Source organism: Thunnus thynnus, chromosome 17 (assembly GCF_963924715.1).
Source record: "Thunnus thynnus chromosome 17, fThuThy2.1, whole genome shotgun sequence".
NCBI classification, from domain to species: Eukaryota; Metazoa; Chordata; class Actinopteri; order Scombriformes; family Scombridae; genus Thunnus; species Thunnus thynnus.
The window spans coordinates 30,058,004-30,083,572 of NC_089533.1; the positions used below are offsets into that span (position 1 = coordinate 30,058,004).

General features: G+C 39.2%; 1 protein-coding gene across 1 annotated transcript; it reads left to right on the forward strand.

The window, feature by feature from the left end:
• The first annotated feature begins 3,970 nt into the window (after nucleotides 1–3,970).
• nosip (nitric oxide synthase interacting protein) lies at nucleotides 3,971–25,563 on the forward strand. The gene is made up of 10 exons (XM_067616025.1): nucleotides 3,971–4,120; nucleotides 4,318–4,429; nucleotides 10,062–10,167; nucleotides 12,008–12,089; nucleotides 12,431–12,566; nucleotides 13,209–13,369; nucleotides 15,665–15,781; nucleotides 22,313–22,383; nucleotides 22,487–22,595; nucleotides 25,337–25,563. The coding sequence occupies exons 2-10, from the start codon at nucleotides 4,360–4,362 to the stop codon at nucleotides 25,406–25,408; spliced, it is 924 nt and encodes a 307-aa protein (XP_067472126.1). The 5' UTR covers nucleotides 3,971–4,120; nucleotides 4,318–4,359; the 3' UTR covers nucleotides 25,409–25,563.
• The last annotated feature ends 6 nt before the right edge of the window (nucleotides 25,564–25,569 follow it).

Here is a 25,569-nt window from a genome sequence, read left to right on the forward strand (position 1 = left end):
AAATGTTTCTCAGCTAATGTCTGCTAGGATACTGAAGAATCATAAGAAAAGTTGTTGTTTTTTTGTAAGATGCCTTGAAATCTTACTGATATAAAAAGTATGCAAACAACTGCCACCTCCATCCCTCAAGCTGTGAATGATGTCTTTTTTCCTTACAACACTAGAAATGTGTCCCTGCCAGTGAATGTTATTTCTCTTAAACAAGCAACATTTCAGTCTGCACATCTGTTAGATGGGGCTTTATTTTCAATGGGTGTGGGGATCTGCTAACAGGAAATCCACAGTCACATAGGCAGGAAATGCTGCTGTTCAGAGACTGAGAAATAAACAAGACGTGAGGGAAACATAGGCAGTGCTAACACCACTGCTGGTTCAGACCATGCTACACAGCAAAATCAGCAAACACAAATTAACACTATCAGAGTTCATTTCAATTTCTAAGCGTCTATATGGGTCCACACCAGAGAGTTAATTTAACTGATTTTTAAGTGTTTGTATTTTAACACTGTATTACAGATACTATTGACTCTGTGTAGTTACAACTGAACAATAACCAGTGTTTTCTGAACATTTAAAAGTTGGTTCTTTTATCAGTGCCTGAAGAAACCAGGGAGATTGTGAGATTAATAGACTGGAAAATATGGTTTTAGTGTAATTTATAGTCACACTATTAATCAGGACTGTCTCAAGGCAAGACAGAATTGTGGAGCAGTAAAGTCAACCCCCATCTCAGCCCTGCAAGTCCTAGCAGTAGAGATACCACTAGATATTAGAAGGAAGCAGTTAATGACCAGCTACTGGGCTAACCGCAAAGGACATGAAGGATAACACCCCACTAAAGTGGTATTACAGGAATGCTGGGAACAAGGCAGAGGACAAAGAGCAAACTTTGGGTGGGTTGGCAAAAGATATGCAGAGGACATGAGGCTTATTAATGTCATGCTGAGTCCAACAGTAGTTATTCTGGAGGTTGAGCCATGGAGCTCAAGAAGACAGAGAGAGAGAACATCAATCTGTTAACAGCATTTTCAGCTCATGTTAGAGATCACTACCCCCAGTATGTACAATTATATATATATATATATATATATATATATATATATATATATATACACAGATGGTTCAAAAGATCCACAACATCAGACAACTGGGGCTGCTAAAGTATACACCAAAGTATCTCAAAGTCTACTCCGCGATGCTGAGAGAAATCTTGGCTCTGTATTGGGTAGAGGAGTATAAAGCAGAAAACACTTTAATCTGCTCCGATTCTGTTTCAGTTCTCAAGAGCCTCAACTCCAGCAGCAAATACACAGTGGAAACCGCTACTAGCAATCACGGTTACAGTGATCAACCGCTTACATGAATCAAAAAGCTCGGGACAGAATCATTCCCATACAAATGCTGTTTAAATAATTCCCTTATAGTAATTAAGTAGTCCGCTTACAGTGTTCATTTTGGGTCTTTTCATACATGAAAACATGGGGAAAAAAATGTAAACTGTGGCACCATTATCAGGCATTGTGGCGTATCTCCACAGGTTTGTGTGTAGGTGCAGGGTGAGGGTGTGGATGATTATTTGTAACCGCCATGAAACAATCAGAAAATAACGTTTTCTTCCTCTCATTTACCGGCTTTCTCATTATGGGGAGACCAGGGACAGTTGTAACATTGGATGGTTTTTACACCTTAAATTCCTTCAATCAGAAACAGGCTACAGTGATTAATTTCACTCTGCACATGCTCAGTTAGATTGTCCTCTTGCTTACAAAAAAGGAGCCACATTTGAAACCCCCAGAGAAAGTTACCAGCAAAAGTGTTTTTTTGAGGTACAAATTTAACTTTTCTATCAGACGTATTTTTTTGTATACTATCCTGAGATCAAATGTCTAGGAATCCAAACAAGTATTATTAGAATCACTGTTTTGTAAGCTAAAAATAGAAATGGCTAACATGTGTCAAAGTATCAGTCAGGCTAGTTCACATGAGGTTAAAACATGGCTGGTGATACTGGGATGGTTGTAACGCTTTCTTACAACCATCCCTGAACCAAGTTTCATTTATATTTTAAAAACCTAAAGGCCTACATAAACTAGATAGATAGATAGATAGATAGATAGATAGATAGATAGATAGATAGATAGATAGATAGATAGATAGATAGATAGATGGACAGGTAGCAAATTAAATGTAAAATGTCATAAAATTACATGCTAAGTTAATGATAATCAGTTGCATGCTAATAGTCAGTGGAAACACATGTGATTGCTTACAGCATGCTAAATATCAGAAAGAGGAAGACAGACAGGGGAGTCCCACTTCCTTTGCTGGAAAGGGCTTCAGATGGCATAAAACAAGGCAAATCGGTCAGGACAGTGGCCAAATCATACAGCATTTTCCATGTGACCCTGTACTGAATATTGTCCTCAAACTAATCCATTTTGATTTCATGTTTAAACTTTTTTGAGGATGTGTGTTCTACCTGTTAAATAATTTTCTTGCATTATAATTTGATGGCTTCCCCTCTTTTTTGTCATGTAGTGTGTAAAAAGGTATTCATTATTTGTTTTTAAAGAAATGAATAGTCACAATAATATGAATGTTAAATAAATAATCATTTTGAGTATTTGATTGATTAATTATGTATATTTTTGACATGTTACAATCGTCCCTGGCATGTGTTACAACTGTCCGTGTACACTGGGACAGTTGTAACAGTGGAGTGACTGTGTTTAAATCAACCTGTACATATTTCATAAAACCACTTAAATACATTGTTTCAGTGGTTGACACATTGCAGTTTATAATATAGCAAATGGACTGTTCCAATTCCAATGGTTTTTGATTTATTGGGAAAATTGCAAAAAGTGTTACGACTGTCCCTGGTCTCCCTACCACTGCTCGCTCTCCTCATCCATTCTCTAGCTCGCTCGACCTCTCTCTCTCTCTCTCTTCTCTTTCTCTTTTCTCTCTCGTCTTTTTTTTAAATGAGTCGAGAAGCCGTCAGAAAAGCCTAACTTTACTTTTGACGTTTTTCAAACGAAGAGAAATGTCCTCCTCTCTTCCTATGTAATGTCTCTGTCCTCCCCCATGGCAGGGTTGTACAGAGTGACAGGTTGCGGTTAACTTTCTCGCTGCGGCCCCCAACCCCGCAGCCTAAACGCACTGCGCACAACCCGTCTGCCGCCAGCTGCTGTGTGCACATTGAAATCATGACGGGACAAAGAAAAGGAAATAGTTATTGTCTCTCAATGAAAAACGTAGTCTCCTTGAAGTTTGTGACAAACTGCCAAAAACGAGCCAACGAGATGCATCAGCAAAACAACAAGCGTTTGAAACAGCTGTAGTGTATTTTGAAACAGTCAATAAAATTCAGTAAATAGCGAAGCTGCCTGTTTCATTACTTTATAGTAATGTAATATGTATGTATATGTGTGTGTGTGTGTGTGTGTGTGTGTGTGTGTGTGAGAGAAATTAGACATCAAGGCAATAGTTGAGAGTAAAGCAGTAGAGGAGTGGCAACGCAGTGGAACACTGAACTAAGGGGACAGTTTATACCTTAAATAACAAAGTCAATTCAATGGTTAGAAAAATAGGTAGACCGAGGAACAAAGAGGTAATTTGCAACAGAATGAGACATGGTCATTCCACCTTAAATAGCATAGATAGATGACAGTAAACCGTCCCACTGGTTCATGTGAGCACTGCCAGGTTGAGGATTGTGTTGTGATTGTAGTCAGACCAAGAAAGACAACAAATGACTTTTTGTTTTAAGCTTGCAAGTCACATCTCTAAGACTTGAGACATGACTCGGACTTTGACCAAAATCATATATGAACCTGCCAAGTGGGTCGAGCAGTAGATTTTCTTTGAGTCGATCAGACCAACGGGATTAATGGGTAGAATTTCATCTGTGGTCCACATCGAAGCAGAAGGTGGCGGTAATGCACCTAATACGCTGGTTGCCAACCTTCGCTAAAATCCTAGAAGAAGAAGAGGAACGAAGACCCGGAAGCGGAAGCAGACAAAGCATGCCGACGACGAAGAAGAAGTGTTTCTGATTTGGTACTTGTCAAACGCATTTTCCCGGGTATGACCCATGGATATATTCTAAGATTAAAAGGTAAAACAGTAGAACCTTTCACGCACCTCTGGCAATGCCTCCATTATCTCCCGCCACCATTCGTTCCTCTCTCTTTCAAATGCAACCTTTAATGAACACGTTAGATCTGCGCATGTATGTTTATGTTTAGTAGCTTCTGTGTTAGCATCGATGATTACAGCTAACAGCTGCATTAACGCCATTATTTTTCCTTCCAGCCTTTCTAGCTGGATTAACTCATTAAAGCTGTGTGAAGTACAATGACTCGCCATGGCAAGAACTGCACGGCCGGAGCAGTCTACACATACCATGAGAAAAAGAAAGATACAGGTGAGAACCATCTTAAACTTGCCGCTGTTCTTCACAAGGTAGCTTGAAACTTGACACGTTAGTTAAACACCTGGCGGTGGTGAGACCAGTGTCATAAGTGTGCAGACGAATTACTGAAGTGGTTCTCTCGAATTAATGACGTTAGAGGTCAGGTGTGGCCAACCAGAGACCACCAGTACCACTGTAAAGACACACACACAAATATCTAATTCCACTAAGATATCATGACAGTTCACCATGTTCATGGGTATTTTTTCTCACCTTTTATTTAGATACGTAAGACAAAGTGACTAATGTGGTACTACTTGTCTTGGTAACGTTTATTTTACAGGTCCCTAATTTCCTGGAAATTATCAGAGTAATTTGCAGGTATTTAACGTTTACCTTTTTAGAAAGGGTGCAGTTTGGTACAAATTATAAGAAAAATAGGGGAAAGGGTTAAGTTGGTTGAGTTGTAGTTTCATATTTAGTTTTTCCACATTTTTTCAACAATTTCCTAAAAGTTTCTGTTGTAACTGTTCATTCTCAGGACATTTCTTTGAAAGGGTTATGCTATTAAGTGATTAAATACTTCCCATAGTTTTCTTAACTACTATAAATATGTGCAAAAATTACACAAATATATACACTCACCAGCCACTTTATTAGGTACACCTTGCCAGTATTGGGGTGGACAGACCCCCCTTTTGCCTTCAGAACTGCCTTAATTCTTCATGGCATAGATTCAGTAAGGTGTTAGAAACAGAGATTTTGGTCCATATTGACATAATAGCATCATGCAGCTGCTGCAGATTTGTCGGCTCCACATGAATGTCACAAATCTCCCCTTCCACCACATCCCAAAGTTGCCCTATTGGATAGAGATCTGGTGACTGTGGAGGCCATTCAAGTACAGTAAACTCATTGTCATGTTCAAGAAACCAGTTTGATATGATTTGAGCTTTGTGGCATGGTGCGTTATCCTGCTGGAAGTAGCCATTAGAAGATGGGTCTCAAACAGTACTCAGGTAGGCTGTGGCGTGCAAACAATGCTCAGTTGGAACTAAAGGGCCCAAAGTGTGCCAAGAAAATATCCCCCACACCATTACACCACCACCACCACCAGTCTGAATTGTTGATATCAGGCAGGATGGATCCGTGCTTTCATGTTGTTGACCCCAAATTCTGACCCATGTCGCAGCAGAAATCGAGACTCATCAGATAAGGCAATGTTTCTCTCATGTTGTTTACGCCAAATTCTGACCCTACTATATGAATGTCATCCCAGAAATCAAGACTCATCAGACCAGGGGCCTGTTTCAGAAAGAGGGTTTAGTGAAAACTCTGAGTTCGTTCACCCTGAGATGAGGGAAACTCTGGGTTTTCAGTTTCAGAAAAAGACTTAAATTAAACTTGGGATCAGTTACCGCAGTAACTGACTCTCTGAAGCTAACCTGCTCGCTGACAGGTTTTCTTCAACAAATCCTGAGTTTCTCTCTGTCTCCTCCCTCTCACAGAGCCAGGCACGCTGTTTCATTTCCTCATTCATTCAGTCCGTATCAAAGTGCATTCATTAGCGGAGGTTTACTATCTGTCAGAATCTAAATCCTGGTCGGATATTAGTTTAGTTACTCAGGACTTTCTAAAGTTACCGCTTTTATGTTCATCAGTCATTTCTTTTAACAACATTTTTTTCTCTCACATTCAGATATTACACAGTGTGAATTCACCCTCAGCTCAGAATAAAACCTCTTCATGTCTTCCTGTTATAACTCTGAGACTCTGTGCACACAAGACAGCTGTCAGTTTGTTAGAGCAACTCCTGTGCTGAAATCTTCATTGCACATAATGTGTTAGTTTCAATTTAAAATATCGGTATGAAGCTTTAGACATGTGGGATCGATGAATAATTATCTCTATCATTCATGATGTGATTGGTCGCACTGATGGAACATTATTCCTATAATATTGGAGATTATATGTTAATGCTTAGTGAGCAGGATTGTGGTGCAGCTGCAGAATGTAGTTTGAAAGTGAGATTTTTAAATAGGGAGCATAATCTTAATGTGTTTTAGCAGCATTTCAGACCCAATGTTTAAATTTATTATGTTTGTTGAAGTAGCGGAAATAAAGTCACCAAATGTTGTTGAGCTGAGATACAAATAGATGTCTGAAATTTAAAATATTCTGTATTTTGACCTCGATGCCTTTACAAGTACAGATCACCAAACAAATTATTACTGGGTCAGACTGAGAACTTACAGTCTCTATGTCTTTGATCTATATATGTTTTAAATCTTTAACTATATTTTTCATCTTTAGTTTCTGCTTCCTGTGTGGTATCCGTCAGGTTAAAGCTGAACAAATATATTTAAAATGTAATGTACTGATACACAGTCAGATTCCACTTTATCATCATTAAGGAAATGTAAGTCTGCTGAATTATGAATTAATGGAAAACACTGAATAAAACTTTGTGTTAACTTATTGACACTTTTCCCGCTTTGACATAGGCTCTTTTTTAAAGATAAAAGATGTGCAACGTCCGCACACATATACATTCATATCTCTACATCCTTTGGATTAAAATGGAGGCTCTGCCTTTTATTTACCTGTTGCCATAGCGTTGTATCAGGGCTCCATTGATGATGGCTTTTTTTATTCATCACACATGAGCTTAACTCAAAGTGAACATACTCAGAGTTGATTGAACTGACTCTGATCAGCTGTTCTGAAACTGAAAAGTCTGAGTTTCCCATCTTGAGGTTCATCAACCCAGAGTTTAGGGTTAGACTCAGAGTTTGCTGAACCTGCTTTCTGAAACAGGCCCCAGGCAATGTTTCTTTCATGTTGTTTACACCTAATTCTGACCCTACCATCTAAATGTTGCAGCAGAAATCAAGACTCATCAGACCAAGCAACATTTTTTCAATCTTCTGTTGTCCAGTTTTGGGGAGCCCATGCAAATTGTAGTTTCAGGTTCCTGTTCTTAGCTGACAGGAGTGACACCCAGTGTGGTCTTCTGCAGCTGTAGCCCATCTGCTTCAAGGTTCCTTGTGTTGTGCATTTAGAGATGCTCTACTGCATACTTCGGTTGTAATGAGTGGTTATTTGAGTTACTGTTGCCTCTCTATCAGCACAAACCAGCCTAGCCATTCGACCTCTGCCATCAACAAGGCATTTTCGCACAGAGAACTGCCGCTCACCAGATATTTTCTCTTTCCAGACCATTCTCTTTAAACCCTAGAGATGTCTGTGCGTGAAAATCCTAGTAGATCAGCAGTTTCTGAAATACTCAGACCAGCCCGTCTGGCACCAACAACCATGCCATGTTTTTAAGCACGTAAATTATTTTTCTTCCCCATTCTGATCCTTAGTTTGAACTTCAGCAGATCCTCTTGACTAGGGATGTCAACTCTTACTGTTAATTGGTTAACTGCTGAGAATATTTTTGACCAGTTACGCATGTTGGTCCATAGGTTGATTTGCATACTAGTGTTGGGTACTGAACTCATTACTTCACGTTATTCACGTTAGATCAATCGATGCCAAATTTCGGTACTTTGTGGGACTGAAAGTGAGCGCAGCTTTGAAATAAGTTTTAAAAACACACATTTACTGACTGAAGCGTCTCACATGGACGGTTCGACGCTGACAGAAGCACCGACCCGCAGATATAAAGAGATGAGAGGGATACATTTTACCAACTTGCACGGTGGCTAGCACCTAGTTAGCATGGCTAGCAACATTAGCGTACCGTGCTGTGTGTAGCCCATAGACTGTATAAAAATAAGGTGTAGCTGCTGTGTCTCCGCTTTTGACAGCACCGTGCTGGGCAGGTGACAGCTATGTTTACTGTGTTTGCGTGCTCTAAAAGACTGCAAGCACGGATGTAATGTCACACAGCTGACGGACTGGTAGACCGTAGGATTAGCAAGGCAGGCTATCTGTAATAACAACATAGGTGTTACTTTGTTATTAGGCCATCACCCAGTTGGTGTGCGGAATGATTATGACTGATATGCTGTCAATCAGAATGGAAGCGGGTGAGGGATGGAAAGAGTTAGTTCGGTACCTCAAGCACGAATACATTATGCCATTGATAGCTACTGTGACTAAATGCATTGAAAACACTTTGAGGTGAGGAAGGATGAACTAAAAGTCAGGCTAACCAGGGCGGACTGGCTAGCTCTGACCAGTGACTGCTGCACAGTTCTCACAAACAAAAGGTTCATCACAATTTTTCTTTACAATTAACCGGTTAGTTACCAGTTAATGGGTGTCGGTCTATCAAATGCATCGAGTTGCTGACACATGATTGGCTGACTAGATATTTGCATTAACGAACAGTTGAGCAAGTGTACTTAATAAAGTTGCTGCTGAGTGTATATTTTTTTGCCTTATTAAAGTTTTTTTAGTCGGTTTACATTTGTGGAGATGATGACTTGGGTCAGAAGTCTTGTCATCGCTGTTCATTGAACACAAGCAGAAAGTGAGGACGTCCTGTTCCTGCTTTGATGCTTGACTTGTTTTATCAAAATCATCAGAAACAAAATGGTTCAGAGTTTTTCTGTACAGAAACACAAATCACAGTTTCAGTGTGATAGTTGTCCCAATGAACCCACTAATATCAGTTTGTCATCCTTTTTACATTTATAGTTTTTATTTTAGATTCAATTTACACAATTAACTAAATGATTGAAAAGAGATAAGAAATGTGTATAATATGAAGAGGTCAAAACTCCAGCAACATTTGTAGAGTAAAGAACAACTTTATTATGAGGCCAGTGCATTTTGGCTTGTGGGCCTTCATCAGTGTCAGCATATGACACATTGCAAAGAACATTTAAATAAGATGGGTGTGAAACATAAACTAATTTACAACGGCTAAAAAATAAAAATTTAAAAAAAATATCATATACAGTACTGTGCAAACGTTTTAGGCACTTAAGATGTTTATATCCATTATGCAGAACCATCAGGGAGGCATCTGATTGGTCCCAAATTTATTCTGCAGCATGACAACAAGCCTAAACATACAGTGTCATAAAGAACTGTCTTCAGCAACAAGAACAAGGAGCCCTGCAATGGATGGTATGGCCCTCACAGAGCCCTGGTCTCAATATCATGGAGTCAGCCTGGGATTACATGAAGAGATGGAAGCAGCTGAGACGCTTAAATCCATGGAAACACTGTGGCAACTTCTCCAAGATGCAGGAACAACTGACCTGCCAAGTACCTGGAAAAACTGCGGGCAGGTGTACCGAGGAAAACTGGTGCTGTTTTAAAGGCAAAGCATGCTCACACCAAATATCCTCCGTTTACTTTTAGTGCCTAAAACTGTTGTACAGTACTGTATATACACACATTTGTCAGCCAATGGGGTATATAAACATACTGTAGATGGGCTGGATATATTGTCACGTGGTTTGAGGCCAATCACATTCCCAAATGTATTTAACATCTCAGATTCCACTAATATAACATGTTTTATTGCAGATGGAACTTCCATTGTAATTATATTGCAGGCAGAGTCTTTGACCTCATACATAAATAAATGTCATATTTAGACCAAATTTTGGACAGTAGTATACAGACAGTATAATCTTCCAGTAAACCATGTAAGCATGTCCTGTGTTGCTTTCCTACTCAGCGGCATCTGGCTACGGGACACAGAGTATTCGACTGGGTAAAGATGCAATCAAAGACTTTGACTGCTGCTGCCTGTCCCTGCAGCCCTGCCAGGATCCTGTGCTGACGTATGTTTCCCCGACACACACACACACACACATGCAACACGTTACCACATAGGTCAATTTTACCTCATGCTGATTTAGAGAAGGTAATTCATGCTTTTATTTCGTCTCGCCTTGACTATTGCAACTCTTTGTATGCCTGCCTCAGTCAACAATCACTCTCACGTCTCCAGCTTGTTCAAGATACCGCAGCTAGGATTTTAACTGGCACCAAACGTAGAGACCATATTACCCCAATCTTAGCACATCTGAACTGGTTACCAGTTAGATTTAGAATTGATTTCAAGATTTTATTGATTACTTACTGTATGTTTTGCTTACTAGTAGTGACACAGACAAATTTTCTCATGTTATGACTTGTCTCTCTGATATCGAATGCTAGATGTACCAAAACTTATTCCAGCTCAATGAGACCAAATGAAGTCCTTTTATTCGGTCCCCCTAACCTGACCGATTACTTGAAAAAGAATCTTGGGAACCTGTCCTCCAACATAAAGCATTCTGCCCTCAGTTTGGATGTGATCTTTGACTCAGCTTTGTTTTGACATACAAATCACTAAGGCAGTACAATCATGCTTTCTCCAAATTGGGAACATTGCAAAAGGTAAATTTTTTTTATCTCCAAGCAGACATTGAAAAAGTCATCCATGCATTCATCTTGTCACAACTGGATTATTGTAATTCTCTGTATTTGGGGCTCAGCCAAAAGGCCATCTCCCGTCTCCAGCTTGTTCAAAACTCAGCTGCCAGACTTTTAACAGATTCTAAGAGACAAGACCATATCACTCCCATCCTTGCAACACTGCACTCGCTGCCTGTTAGGTATAGAATTGATTTTAAACTTTTAAAACCCTACATGGCCTTGCTCCTACCTATATTATAGATTTCCCCGCGCCCTATGAGCCAAGCCACTGCCTGCACTCCTCAGGTAGGACCCTCCCAACTTTTCCCACAGCCCACCTTTGTTACAAAAGGTAACCTGGCATTTCCCATTAGAGCCCTACAGCTGTGGAACTCCCTAAATGAGGAACTTAGTGCCTTCTTTTAAATCACTTCTCAAAACTTCTTTTTACAGGAAAGTTTTTAATAGTAAATCTGTTTTTCTGTCCCTCTCTGTCACTTTTATTTCACTTGTTTTATTATAGATTTTGTCTTATCCTTCTTCACTGACAAAATTCAGAAAATTAGAAAAGCAGTCAGTGCCTCCATATCAGGTGCAGGATATGTGTTGTCCCTGTGTCCACTTAAAATCAATTTGAGTAGTATTATTATTAGGGCCTGAGCACCAAACTATTATTATTTTTCTTCCAAAAGAAATGCATTTTTTAGGGGCTAAATGTGCTTTAAACCTTACAAAACTTTGCACGTGTCAGAAAATTTTTATATTTTATGGGTCTTGGGCATGGCTGTGGCAAAATGCTTCAATAGTGCCTCCTAGAAAATTTCAAATTTCAAGCCCGTCCTCCAAAATTTACATAGATTAATGAAATTTGGTAGGCACATGTATCATGGCCAGATACACAAAAAAGCCCCTTGGAACCATACCCCAAAACCAACAAGAAGTCAATTTGCAATTTTCATCACTGCTTGCATCTTTAATTTTTATTTTCTCTTTGTTCTATTATTCAGCTCTATTATTTTTTCAATTGTGATCATTTTAATTGTGGTTTATTGGTATGTAAAGCACTTTGTAAACATTGTTTTAAGAAAAGTGCTGTACAAATAAAGATTATTGTTATTATTATTATTATTATTATTATTATTATTATTATTATTATTATTATTATTAATAATAATATTATATATAAGCATTATGTTTTCTTGTTTCTTTTGCTGTCCTCAGTCCAGATGGATACTTGTATGAAAGACAGGCCATTCTTGAATACATTCTGCACCAGAAGACAGAAATTGCTAAAAAAATGAAGGTAAGCCCTGCTCCTCTGGTTCTGTTTTTTTTTCTTATTGGTTTATCAGTTTACTGACATTCATCAGCTGACTTCCACCAGTGAATCTTCTATTAATGATGTGTTAATGGTTATGGCTATGTTCATGTTCCTGAAACACATGTTAATGTGTGTGCTTTGATAGAACATAAAAAATATGATCTGTTTTTGTATCACAAAAAATCTTCATGTTCTTTGATTCAGATAAATTCTCTTTAATATTTGGTAGTTCTTTCTGTTAAATGTAAAAAATGAAAGGAAATTTTCTATTCTTATTTTAAGTTCAGAGTATCCAGCTGTATTTTCCTCCTCTAATTCTTTAGGCGTATGAGAAGCAGAAGCAAGCACAGAAGAGCAACAGCCAGCTTGAGTCCAAGTCAGAGGAAAGAGAGCGGGTGGAGAAGTTTAAAACCAGGGAGAACAGCATTGTCTCCAAACCCATCAACCCATTCACATCTGGTATGTGTCTGTGGCATTACTCTCAGTTCACTGAGACAGAGGGCATGCTGAAATATACTGAAAACAGTGTCCACACTAAGCTGGCAAATTTTGAATAAACAGTTTACATGACGTCAACAACAATGTCTAACAAGAGGTATAAAATTTGATCGCAGGTTATAAATGCTACCTGATAACAGTAACTGCTAACGGTGATCAAATCACTTGCTTTTCAAAAGCTCCATTTGTCTCTGCTACATTAAAACATACTGCTGGTAATTTCAGATTTGTCTACTCTGGAAACCTTTTCAAAAAGTTCTGTTTTAGGAGTAAATTAAAACAAATATTTATTTAACCAAGAAGTCTTTAGGGTACACTATCTGTTTTACAAGAGAGATCTGGCCAAAATGGCAGCACCATGTAGTGGAGAGAGTCTGTTTATCACTCAGATGAAATTAAATGGGTTGATGGTTTTGCCACTGCTGAAGTGCCCCTGAGCAAAGCCCCTAATGCTCAGTTGTAATGGGGAACACAACCATGTCTTCATCTAGTCTCAATTCATTCATTCCTTTAAATTTCTTATGCTTCTGGTTTATGACATTAAATGCATTTGCAATGATGAGGACAGTAGAAATAGTAAAGAACAACTTTTTTTCTCTTCAGGGCAGAACAGAGGAAGTGAAAAGGGCACAACAGATAGCAGCTCAGCAGAATCCTCCAGTGCTGCTGGAGCAAGTTCTGCTGCCCCTTCCAGCCAGAGCCTGCCCAGTTTCTGGATTCCCTCTCTGACACCAGAGGCCAAGCCCACCCTGCTCAAAAAACCAGTGAGTGGCTTCTCCTGCCGTGTCAGGTTGGGCAGCTGTTTGACACATATTGTTGTATGCTTCAATGTTTTTAAAAGGGGATTGAACTCATTGAACTCATTGAAGAAATACTGCTGGTGATGTAGGGGTGCACGATTCGATACACAGTCGATTCGCGATTCAAAACGATTTGCGATTTAAAATTGATTCAGTTTGCGATTCAAAATCAGTTCTCAATTCAATACATTTATAGATTTGATTCTAGATTGATGTTTTGAGTTACTCTTTCCATTTGCCTGCAGTAGACACTTTTATAGGTCTCAAATAATAAAGATCATGCTGAATCAAATGTAAACATTTGCTACTCAATGTCAACCTGAGTAAGACTTATGTTCCGTTAGTCCACTTAGTCAATAGGAAACCAAAGCAGCCCTGAGACAAAGGGTAAAATGAATACTTAATACAAAAATAAAAATGATTGCAAAGATAAACTGCCAAGTGTAAAACCTCAAATAACTTAAATTCCTCCTTCAATTAACAAAATCAAACAATAGCTGCCTGCTACATTTAGCGGCAAAGTGCAAACAAGAAAATTGATCACTATTAGTGAGTGATCATTATAGGCTAACCAATTTTGTTTCTTTTTCTTAATTTCTCATGTAGATTACCATCTAATTGATATTTGTATATTTACTACATGAATATAAACTGATGAAACGGCAGCTTCGCTATTTACTCAATTTTATTGACTGTTTCAAAATACAGAGGTTGTTTAAATGCTTGTTTCGCTGCTGCATCTTGTTGGCTCATTTTTGACAGTTCGTCATAAGCTTCAAGGAGACTTCGTTTTTCATTGACAGTAAATTAATTTCTCATTCCTGTCCTCAGATAACCAGCTGGCAGCAGACCTGCTGTGTGTTGTGCGTTAAGCTGTGGGGGTGGAGGGCTGCAGGGGCCGCAGCGAGAAAGTTGAACCAGAATCATCTTTTGGAGAAACGCAACCTGTAACGCTGTACAACCCTGCCATATGACAAAAACATTACTAGGAAGAGGGGAGGACATTTCTCTTTGTTTGATAATGTTAAAAGTAAAATTAGGCTTTGCTCATTTCAAAAAGACGAGAGAGAGAGAGAGAAGCTGTGGTCGAGCGAGCTAGAGAGTGAATGAAGAGAGGGAGCGCTGCTAACGTTAGTGAGGAAGCTGGTGAATCAGATCAATAAAACGTTATTTTCTGATTGTTTCACAGCGGTTACAAATAAATAAGCCCACAGTGGCACAAACCTGTGGAAGTGCGTTGCAGCGCCTGATAATGGCATTAGTCTTGTCAAGCTCCTCCTTCCCTTCGAGATAAGAAAATCCCAAATATGTCCAAATGATCACTGTCAGGTACTCCATTGCTCGCGGCCTCTCCATGACACACTTCACTTCCTTCTTGCCCCCGGATTTGGGTCCGGGGCGGCGTCATTGCGCCATCTATGGGATTTAGCGAGCTAATTCATGTCAGGAAAAAATGGAAAACAGCGTCGTGGCAAGGCTGAAAAATGTGAATCGACTCTTGGAATTTCTGAATCGATTCTGAATTGAAATGAATTGGCAGAGATAGAATCGCAATTCTTGTGTGAATCGATTTTTTTTGCGCACCCCTATGGTGATGTCATCTCTCAGAAAGTTTGTGTGTCCTTCTGTCGGAAACTTTGATTCAAACCAGGATATTTCTGTTATTGCTAAATAGATTACCATAAAAAATACTGCATCCCCAGAGTCTGTGTTAGCAGCAGAAAGCTGGACCTACTTCTAAATGTTTATACAAACAAGTAAGTAAGGGGTGACCAAAAAGCTAATAAGTGCTCAAGGAAACCACTAATGATCACACTCATGAGATCTCTTCCATCTCAACATCACTTTCATTTTATTTCCAATTTTTAGCAGTAGCTGAGGAGAGGTTGTTCTGCTGTGCCACACATTGAGGATAGATCCAGCTGGTCATGACGATCCTCGAAGCCTTTAGTAGGGCTTTAGGAGTTTAGTCTTGTCTCTTTGTGCAACCTCTGTGTGTAGTGGGAGTTGTTGCCATGTTCACCTGTTTGCTTTAAATGTTGATGTCACGATATTCTTTGTCTGTTTGCTTTGTATATCTGTCAGCTTAATGTTGACACTATTTTAAAAGCAGAAGGCAAGCTGACCCTGGATCCAAAGATCAAATCCTGTCTTTGGCTGTCACTGAGCAATCGTAGCTTTCCACTACCATACTCAGTTATGTGCAGACATCACTTTTTAAATCACTCTCCTTTTCTCTCCTTTCCCAATGTCTGACAGAGTAAGGCTGTGTTATGTCCCATGTCAGGACGTCCCATTAAGATGAATGAGCTTATCACAGTATGCTTCACCCCGCTGGATCCGAGCCTGGACAGAGTGGCCCTACTCACCCGCCAGGTCAGTTTACGTCAGCATTTTGTGGTCCAAATGGTCAGCTGAAATCTTATCTCATGCACACAAGCTCAGCTTTCTCTGTGAGAATATTTTTTTTTTGTTTGTCAGAGCAGTCAATCACACAACACAGGTGCTGTTATTTTCTTATCTTTCAGTTTCTCTTGTCACACATGAACATAAAATACAGACTTGATTTAGTGTATCAGTGCAGTATGCAGGGCTTACTGTTTGCCTTGCAGGTAGAATTTGTGAATTTCAATGTGTTTTATACTTGCGCTCAAACCAAATGCAGTGTTTGACCACATCTCTCAAAACTCACCATATCTCACCTTATCAGATGATGCTGTAATACAGAAGCCACCAAAAAGACAAGGAAAGATTTGACAGTTTTTGGCAATTCAATTTTAAACACGAACAGTAAAACATAAGTGAGTGAAATGTAATAGTTCTCAAATGGGGATGCAAATTTTAAGTAATTTCCTTTTTCAATAGTCAGCCACGTCAACAATCAATAGTTGATTAATTGTTAACAATTTCTAAAATACAGCAAATGTTTTTCTATAATAAAACAATTTTACCCACCGACCTGTCTGCTATGTTTGACACAAAATCAGAGTACATTATGAATTTAAAGAACAGATGAAGTAAACACCAAGTTACTTGAATTACAAATTAATAACACAAAATAATGACTTCATTTAAAATTGCATAGCTCCCATCTGTCGCTGTCTGTTCAATAATTGTTCAGACAAAATCCAAAGTATTAAACGGCAACAGCTGCACAACTAACTCATTAGAGGACATCAATTAGATGAGACTAAACATTTAACAATTAAAATACATTTGACATATTTTTCCTTAATCAAAAGTGCTGCATCCTTCAACAGTAAATAACCTGTAACATTGTCGAATAAATATACAGCAGTTTACCTCAGTCTTCCCACAGCGGACTTCAGTCTGACTGGTTTTATATAAAATAATACACATACCAGGGTGCCCACCTAAAAGTCTTAGGCCCAGCAGGTGCAGGGGATGCTGAGCAAAACGTGTTACCGTGTATATATGGAATCAAATAATGGTCATAAATATTTTGAGCTTGTGAAATGGTTTGTGAATGTGTGAAAGTTTTGCAGCTGTAGAAATATTTTGTGCAGATATTGTATTGTATCTATTTATTGGGACAGTGTACAGTTTTTAAAATAAAAGATGCACTGCACCGGAGTTAGCTCAAAGCTAATTTACATCTGCAGTCCCCCAAAATCAAAACATACAACAGCACAACAACAAACAGTACAAAGAAAAAACACACAGAACACACCATACAAAATACAAAGCCACACACAGCAACACATCACATACACCCACAATGTCAATTAGAAATTAATAATGTAAACTTGTCAAATTAAAAGCAAGACTACCTGTGCTAATGAGAAGACCATAGATGAAGTTTAGACTCAGTGGTCACAGAGGTGATCGGTCTTTTGTAGATTGTTTAATTTGGCCTTGAATGTATTGATTGAATTGCAGTTCTTCATATCATCAGGTAGGGCATTCCACTGAGTTGTGGCTTTCACAGAGAGAGCTGACTGCCCAAATGCAGTGCGACGAAATGGTATGGTACAATCTTGTATATTCTGGAGGATCTAATAGAACTTACTGAGCGAGTATACTCAAAGTCACATAGTAGAGGAGTGTCCAAACCATTTAAAATTTTATAAACTAGGCATAAATTTGAGAATAATCTGAAATTCTCAAAGCTCAGTAAATTGTATTTCTCCAGTACCCCACAGTGATGGAAATGCATTGGCTTTTTGTCCAGAGTTTTTTGAGTTTGTTTGTATAAGGACTCGAGAGGTTTTATGGCTGTTTCTTCAGCCTGCCCCCAACATGTGATATGACATATGGGAAAGAATCATAGCATGCATAAATATCTTGGCTGCGTCCAAAGAGAGACAGTTTCTAATATGTCAAAAATTTGCTAAGTTGTACTTTATGGTTTTAACTGTTTCTTAAAGTTCAAATTTGGATCCAGTGTCACACCAAGATCAGTAACTATGTCAATTTTTTTTTCACCTTTGATAAAAATATCAGCGGTAGGAGGTTGTACCATAGTTTTAGAGAAAAACATACCTTTTGTCTTGTTTACATTTAGACTCAGACGTGATTGATCAAGCCAATGTGTGATCCTTTCCGATGCAAATGTTAGCTTAGCAGCAGCTAACTCGGCTGTTTTGACATGTGTGTACACAACGGTGTCATCTGCATATATTTGTAGTTCTGCATCATGACACTGTTGAGGGAGATCATTAATATATAGGCTAAAAATAGGGGACCTAACACTGACCCTTGTGGAACACCCACTGTGCACTTCATGTTACTGGACAGTGTGTCACCAACTTTAATACATTGTATCCTATTGGATAAATATGAAGACATCCATGCTAGTGCTCTAGATGAGAAGATAAATTTAGAGTTTCGATATTAAAACATCATGATTGACTGTGTTGAATGCTTTACGCAGATCTAAAAATACAGCACCAACTACTCCTCCTTTGTCAAGTCTTGATTTAATTTGCTCCATGAAGTGCAAGGTAGCAGTTTCGGTGGAATGATTTGTTCTAAAGCCAAATTGCATACAATGTAGACCAAAATTGCTTGTATTAAGAAATGCTGTCAGTTGTTTAATGACAACTTTCTCAGCAACCTTTGAGAGTACTGGCAGTATACTTATTGGTCTGTAGTTAATGGCTTCAAGGCGGTCTCCAGATTTAAAAATAGGCATGACAATGGCATATTTCCAGTCATCAGGAAAGGAGACAAGTTAATTAAATGAGCAATAGGGGGAGTTAAAATATCTTGATGTGATTTGACAAACATAGTGTCAAATTGGAAAGCATCTCTACTTTTGGAGCTTTTTAAGGAGTTGATGATTTTGTTTACTTGTAACTCATTAGTCCAGCTCGAAAACCTGGCCTGTAGCATGTAAAGGAACAATGTCCTGTTTGCTTCTCGTAATTTTTTTTCCTAACTCATACACAGACTCAAGAAAAAAATGATTAAAGACGGAAGCAACAGTGAGATGATTTTCAATTAACTTTCCCTGTACTTTGAGTTTAAAATCTCCTAAAAAAATTGGCTCCCGCCTTGTGAGATTATGAATGTTATTCCAGATCAACTTACTGTTGCCTTTTGCCTCATTCAAAATATTCAGATAAAAACAAGATTTAGCTTCTCTTAGCTCTTTTGTTCCTTAAACCTTTATAAATCAGCATGTCAGTGTCTCTTCTAGTTTTAATTGCCTTCCTTAGTGCAACATCTCTCTTGTACCATATCATTAGTGTCCACAAATTTTCATTAAACCACGGTAAATTGTTTTTATTTTTAGATTTTGTCTGTATCCTCACAATTAAATCCTTCCATCACAGAGTTGATTCTGTGAGTTAAAGTATCATAGCCATAGTCCAGCATTAAAGGACAGTACATCATCCCAGTTCAAGCTGTTAATTTCATTGATAAATTCTTCTTGCTTAGCTCTGGGTATGCAGTGAAGGATCATTGTCTTAGTTGCCGTGGTCTTAACTACTTTTAGTCCATTTTCTCACACATAGGGTTAGGTTATGATCTGTTAAGCCAGTGATTAAATCATAACCTTTAGTTATTCTTCCTGGTCTGTTATTAAATATCAGATCAATTTTGTGTACTGGAATAGTTTGCAATCCTAGTTGGGCCTTTTACTAGTTGTTCTAGTTGGAATTTCTTTGTGATCATTTTTAGTTTTTTCCTCTTAGATTTATCCCTCCAGTTCACATTAAAATCACCCATAAGTAATAATTCTTTGTTGAGATAGCACTCTTTCAAGACTTCTGAGAGTTGATCATAGAAAGTGTCATCTGCAGAAGGGGGCCTATAGACACCTATGATGTTAAAGGACATTTGTTGGATAACATTATTTTTATCCCAACATATTCTAACATGTTACCCGCATTGTAAACAACATGTTCACATTAAATGTTGTGTCTCACATAAAAAAGCACCCCTCCTCCTCTTCCATCAGGTCTGTCTCTTCTGAAACATTGGTATCTGGGCACTGTGAACACACTTGCAGGAGTTGTTTGTTTCAACCATGTTCCACTGAATAGCACCCTTAGTTTCAGCTTTGGCTCCCCTATGACTTTTCATGATTGACAGTTTGGAAGGTTTTGAATAACCTCAGCCTCCTCACGTGCAGGGTTTTGACACACAATGGTGTCAGCAGCCAGTTTTGTGAGAGAGACACTGGACCTATCATGGTTTCCACAGCCCGGTAGCGAAAAGTTGTTCATTGGGACATCATGCCTCGTGTTAACAAAGTTTAGTCTGTTAAGGGAGAAACCTGGCTCAGAAAGTTGATGCTCTTTCATCACTGGCACCAGAGGAGTCCCAGACACACTTGGGCACAAATCAGCATCGAAGTTCTGCAGCACTCCAGGGGTCACTGGTCCAAGATTTAGCTGAACGTCTCCAGAGAGCAGGATTAACATGAAGAAGTGACTTGCTGTTCTCCGAAATGGGGTGGCAGATGACCGGTCCACTGAATTGGTGATTCGCTCTGGTACCTGGGCTCATCCATGCCGCAGGACAGAGGACTAGATTGCAAAATATCCCAGTAAGTAATGATGAAAACTCACTGTAGGAGCGTCAACTGGCCATGAGCCAGCATTTGTTCCAAGCTCAATCATTCGGTGTCCCAGCTGTTTTCCATCAATGTTGATTGCTCTGTCCAGACAGACACGCAGGCAATACAGCAGTGAGTACCAACAGTAGTCCAAAAAGCACTCCATGAAACAGCCCAGGTGTTTTTGCTGATGAAACACTGCTTTGAACTTGACACAGTTTTTGACAGGCATGCTCTGTGGTACGATAAATAGCCTTGGATGACAGTCCTATGTTGCAATACCATCTGGGATCCCGGTGGCCAGAGAGTAGAGGCTCCTCTTAAGCCCCTCAGCATCCTCCTCTTGACCTCAGCAGGGGGAAAAGGCTGCCATCTGGGTGGTTAGGAACCCCAGAAGATCCATGTGGCCAGGACCATTTCCTTCGATGTAGATATAATTTGCACATGTGCAAAAAGTTTTTGCAGCTGTAGAAATATTTTGTGTATATGTAATTAAAGTTTGTGCAGGATTTTTTTTTTTTCACAAAGTCTGAGACACGGACATACAAATTTCCCACCTTTGTGTGCGACAGTGAAGTTACATGAGAGATGGACACACAAATCTCTCTCTCTCTCTAACTCTCTCTTTCTTTTTTTAAGTCTCCAATGCTTAGGCTTGCAGAGGGTCAACTCAGGCCCGGTGGGCTACTGGGCTTGCTATACACTGGCATAAACCCTGCATATATTATCTACGCAATGGAGTGATGTGTGTTGTTCACTATAGCTAACGTTAATCTAGCTGCTGGAATCAGCTGCACAGCTGGAACAATCAAGGAAGTTTTTCAGCATTTACTGCCACTGCTAAAATGCATTTACACTCAGAGCAGGGGAGTGTCATTTACACAGTTACACACTTAAGTTTTGATTTGTTGGAAGCATGTGTGATTAGTGTTCTACTTGTCCTGAACAATAGCACCACAGCTACAGCGTTGCTCTCCGCTGTCTGACACTCAGCTTCCAGCTGCTCGCTGCTTCTGTTCAAGAAAACCAAGACAGCTGCCAGACACAAACTCCATGGAATTTTCACAACTTAATGCTGCAGTGTTCATCAACACAACAGCCACAGTGAGCAGAGTGAGGCACGCTGCCACTTTCTGTCTTTTTTGGACAACATTCATTTTACAATTTGTGCAGCCCTAAGTGGCGGTCAGCAAACACACCTGTAACTTCTTCTACATCTACACTACATTTTCTGACAGTTACATTCCACGTCCCTTGTCTTCTGCATTATTGGTTAATATATTTTTAATCAATTTAATTATTAATGGCAATTAATAATAATTGATTAATTATTGAAATCCCTATTAAATATTCTGCATTCATGTGGATAGGGCTTCCAAATGCATTTTCTTCAGCTCATTTTAAGAATTTAAGATACACCAGGCTTTGGATGCACAGACAATATTTGTTAGTTGGATACATTTATTGTTGGTTAGGGTTAGTTGATGACTAGTCATTCTTTTCAGTGTTAAATAATCGCTTGATTACTTTTTGGGTCGACCAATTTAACCGATTTATTCTGCAAATTTATTTACTAAAAAAATGTCAGAAAATATGTCTTGTTTTGTCTGACCAACAATCAGACAAGTCTTACCAACAATATATTCAGTACCATGGTGATGTAAATCAGCGCAGCAAATCATTTGAGAAGCTGGAACAAGAGAATGTGCTTGAAAAAGTCTTAAGTTAGTCCTTTAATGGGACTTTTGACAATAAAAAAGATACAGAATATCACCAGCTAGTAATGACATCATCAAAGCTCACATCTTCTTCTGAGTTGTAAACAGATGCATTTCTTGTACATATTGATGGTATGGTGTAATCCTGTCTCCTCTCTCTAGGACAGGTATGTATGTGCAGTAACCAGAGATGTCCTTGGCAACAGTGTCCCCTGCGCTGTTCTCCGAAGCTCGTGAGTACCAAAATGCCAGTGTGTCATATCCAGTCTTACATCCAGTTGTTGATCTCTGTTAGCACTCTGAGGGGATAACTGATACACTCTATCCTGTGTTCAGGGGTACCGTGGTGACACAGGAATGTGTGGAGAAATTGATCAAGAAGGACATGATTGATCCTATTACTGGAGACAAACTTTCCGACAAAGACATCATACCACTGCAGAGGGTAAATATGTACTTCTGTGTAGAGGGAGGGGAAACTTGTCCCCATGAGAATTGAGATTCTTCTCCTCTGTGCCTTTGAATCATTTGATAATTTACAAATATCGTTTTACATTGGATTTAATAATCTCCCAGGTGAGGACACAGACATGACTGTTATGGTGCTTTCAGACAGTGAACAGTTGTTGCTGTTGCCTCCATTGTTTCCATTGGAGACACAATGGCAAACAATGCTGCTGAGGTTGGTGGAGGTGGGCGAGTCGCCCACTGCTGCCGTCCACTCAAACACAGAATGTCAATGTTGCAGACGCAGTGGTGACCACTCACTGTCTGAAAGCACATTCTGGATCTACTTTTGTGTCAGTTCAGGGCACGAAGAGCAGTTTTCACACCAGTAAACTGGTATTTACTGGGTGAGGCACAGTAGAGGGTGTGGTGATGCTAATCCAGTAGCGCACTACAATCTTGGTACCAAGAATGAGTGTGTCTTACGCCATTCGCTTGCTCAGAGCAGGTGGAAATGTTCTTTAAAATGTAGTCACACTTTATTTGGTGAAGGCATACCCATATAAACCTGTCTGAAGTCACATAAACCCCTTTATTCATGTTTTGCTTGTCTTTCCACATACAGTTTTTTCTGGTTATGGCATTAATGCCTGCGAGACTGAATTAATGAGTGATTCTTACATCCACAACAACTAGCATCCTACACTGAGCCTTTCCTTTACCCTGGTGACTCTCTTTAAAGCCATCTGAGGGCAGTAGATATATATTCATCTGCACTGTCTATGGAAATGATGCTAAGCATTGTCAAGGCACAATTACACACGCCAGATCCGCTGGTTACATTTTGTGTGATCAGCACCAGACTGTTGCAAAATCACCAGAGAAATCCCTGTGCATATGTGCACATCAAACTTGATGTATATGATTCACTATTCTGTACAGTTTCTAATGCAGCTTAACAGATCTGTCCAAAATATTGCCTGGAGCTCCACATTTTTATTTACAATACAGGTAGACGTGTGGCTGTGATGAGTAACGTGACAGATATTGTGCCAGTTAAACTCAATACAAAACTGAGATATTTAAAATAAACTTAGTTATGTAGTTGTGTGCACATCTACTAAACCTCACTGGGATACAATTCAACCCACTGGTCTTTTTTTGCCTGAGGAAGACTTGGAGTTCTCAAAATGTTAGCTCAATAAGAAGACCAGATCAATTGGAAGTATATAACTATAACATTGATGTGAAGAATCTTCAGAAAGTGCAAGCCCATATGAAGATAGTAGATAGGTTAGGATCCTAGATGCTCTGGGTGGTGGAGTAGAGCCAGCAGATGGTTGACGAAAACCTTTGGATGAGTCTTCCTGGATATCATGGAGGTCATTGAGGTCATGGTGGTGATGGGGAGGAGGTGGGTGGCGCAATAGTATTGTCTGAAAGAAAATGGCAGAATTGCAGCGATATTTTAAGAATGCCATCTGGGGACCGATTGGCTTGAGGACCGCAGGCAGAAAGGTCATGATGTCAGAATTGTGAATGAAGGGATCTTGACCATGGATGTATAAATAGAACTGGATACAGCATTGGAGGCAAGGCTCCATTCATTCCTATTCGACTTGCCGGTGTAAAATTACCTGGAACTTCTGGGATTGTGTGGCCCATAGAGCAGGTGTGCCAGATACTTACACCAGCTGAGCCGGCTAACTTCCAGTTTAGCCCTCTGCTAACTTGAATGTGGTTAAACTAATTCAATTATGTAGCTCCTCTAGAATTTTTAAATGTTACTGGACTGAATGGATCAAATTCTGATACTGAAACAAGTCATTTCGTGGGGGCTGTGTTACTCAAAAAAATGTATCCACTGATTTACACACGTCTCTTTCACGTAAGTTTAAACCAACATCCATTAAACTAACTGGTTAATTTTTAAGAAAAGTTGTGATATAGCTTTCATTTGTAAGAGCTGTCCAGACTAACCGGACTAATGAAAACACTTTTAGGGCTTACTGACTGTAACATACTCACTATAAACAGACTTAAGACATTTGCTAGCCTAGCAACATTAATGCTACAAACAACCCCTAAAGCAACACTCTGTGTAGGAGTTGGTTTTACACCGGTACTTTATCCATTCAAAAAAAAAAGATCTGATGTTGTGAATACGTTATTGTCTAGCTGTTAGTAGGGTGTGTATGCAAATTAACCTAATGACCAACATGCATAACCAGTCAAAAATATTCTCGGTGGTTAACTGATTAACGGTTAACTGTTGACATCCCTTGGCAGTGTGTATCACGTAACAGGTGCGGGAGTTACAATAACATGTTTTGGCCTCTATGTCAAATTGGCTTCAAAGCCTGGCACTGTTTCTGGGGGCTTGGTTTTGACAGCATTGGAAAGTGGAAGTGAGAGAGAAATAGAACATTCACTCATGATGGGATGTAGGCAGAATGTAAGGGACGAGATCTTCTTTAACTTTCACCAAAGCTTCATCAGCATTGTTTTTGCATATAAAACAGTCAAATCTCACTGATATTAAACTTAAAAAATAATTTAAGAAATTTAAAAAAAAAACACACTGGGCAGGGTGCACTTGACTGCTATCTGCATGTGCTGTTGGGTTCACAAAAAAGCTGTCCTGCTATTACAGGGTTTACTAATGTTTCCCAAATATGAAATTCTCCAAACTGTATTTGTACTTGTACATAGTATTAAAGTGGTGCTGTGTTCGGACAGGGTGGAACCGGCTTCGCTGCCTCCGGGGTAGACCTCCGTGCCAAAGAGGCTCGTCCAGTGATGCAAGTGTGAGACGATGGAGGATCTGAGTATTACTGTGTTGTCACAATGATTCCATGTTCATACTTATTATAGTTCTATGGAGTGTAACAGATTCCTTCACCCAGCCTGTTGTAAACTTTTACCTATTTTGATGCTCTTTCTTTGTTGTTTGCTGGTATATTTTTCTTCTT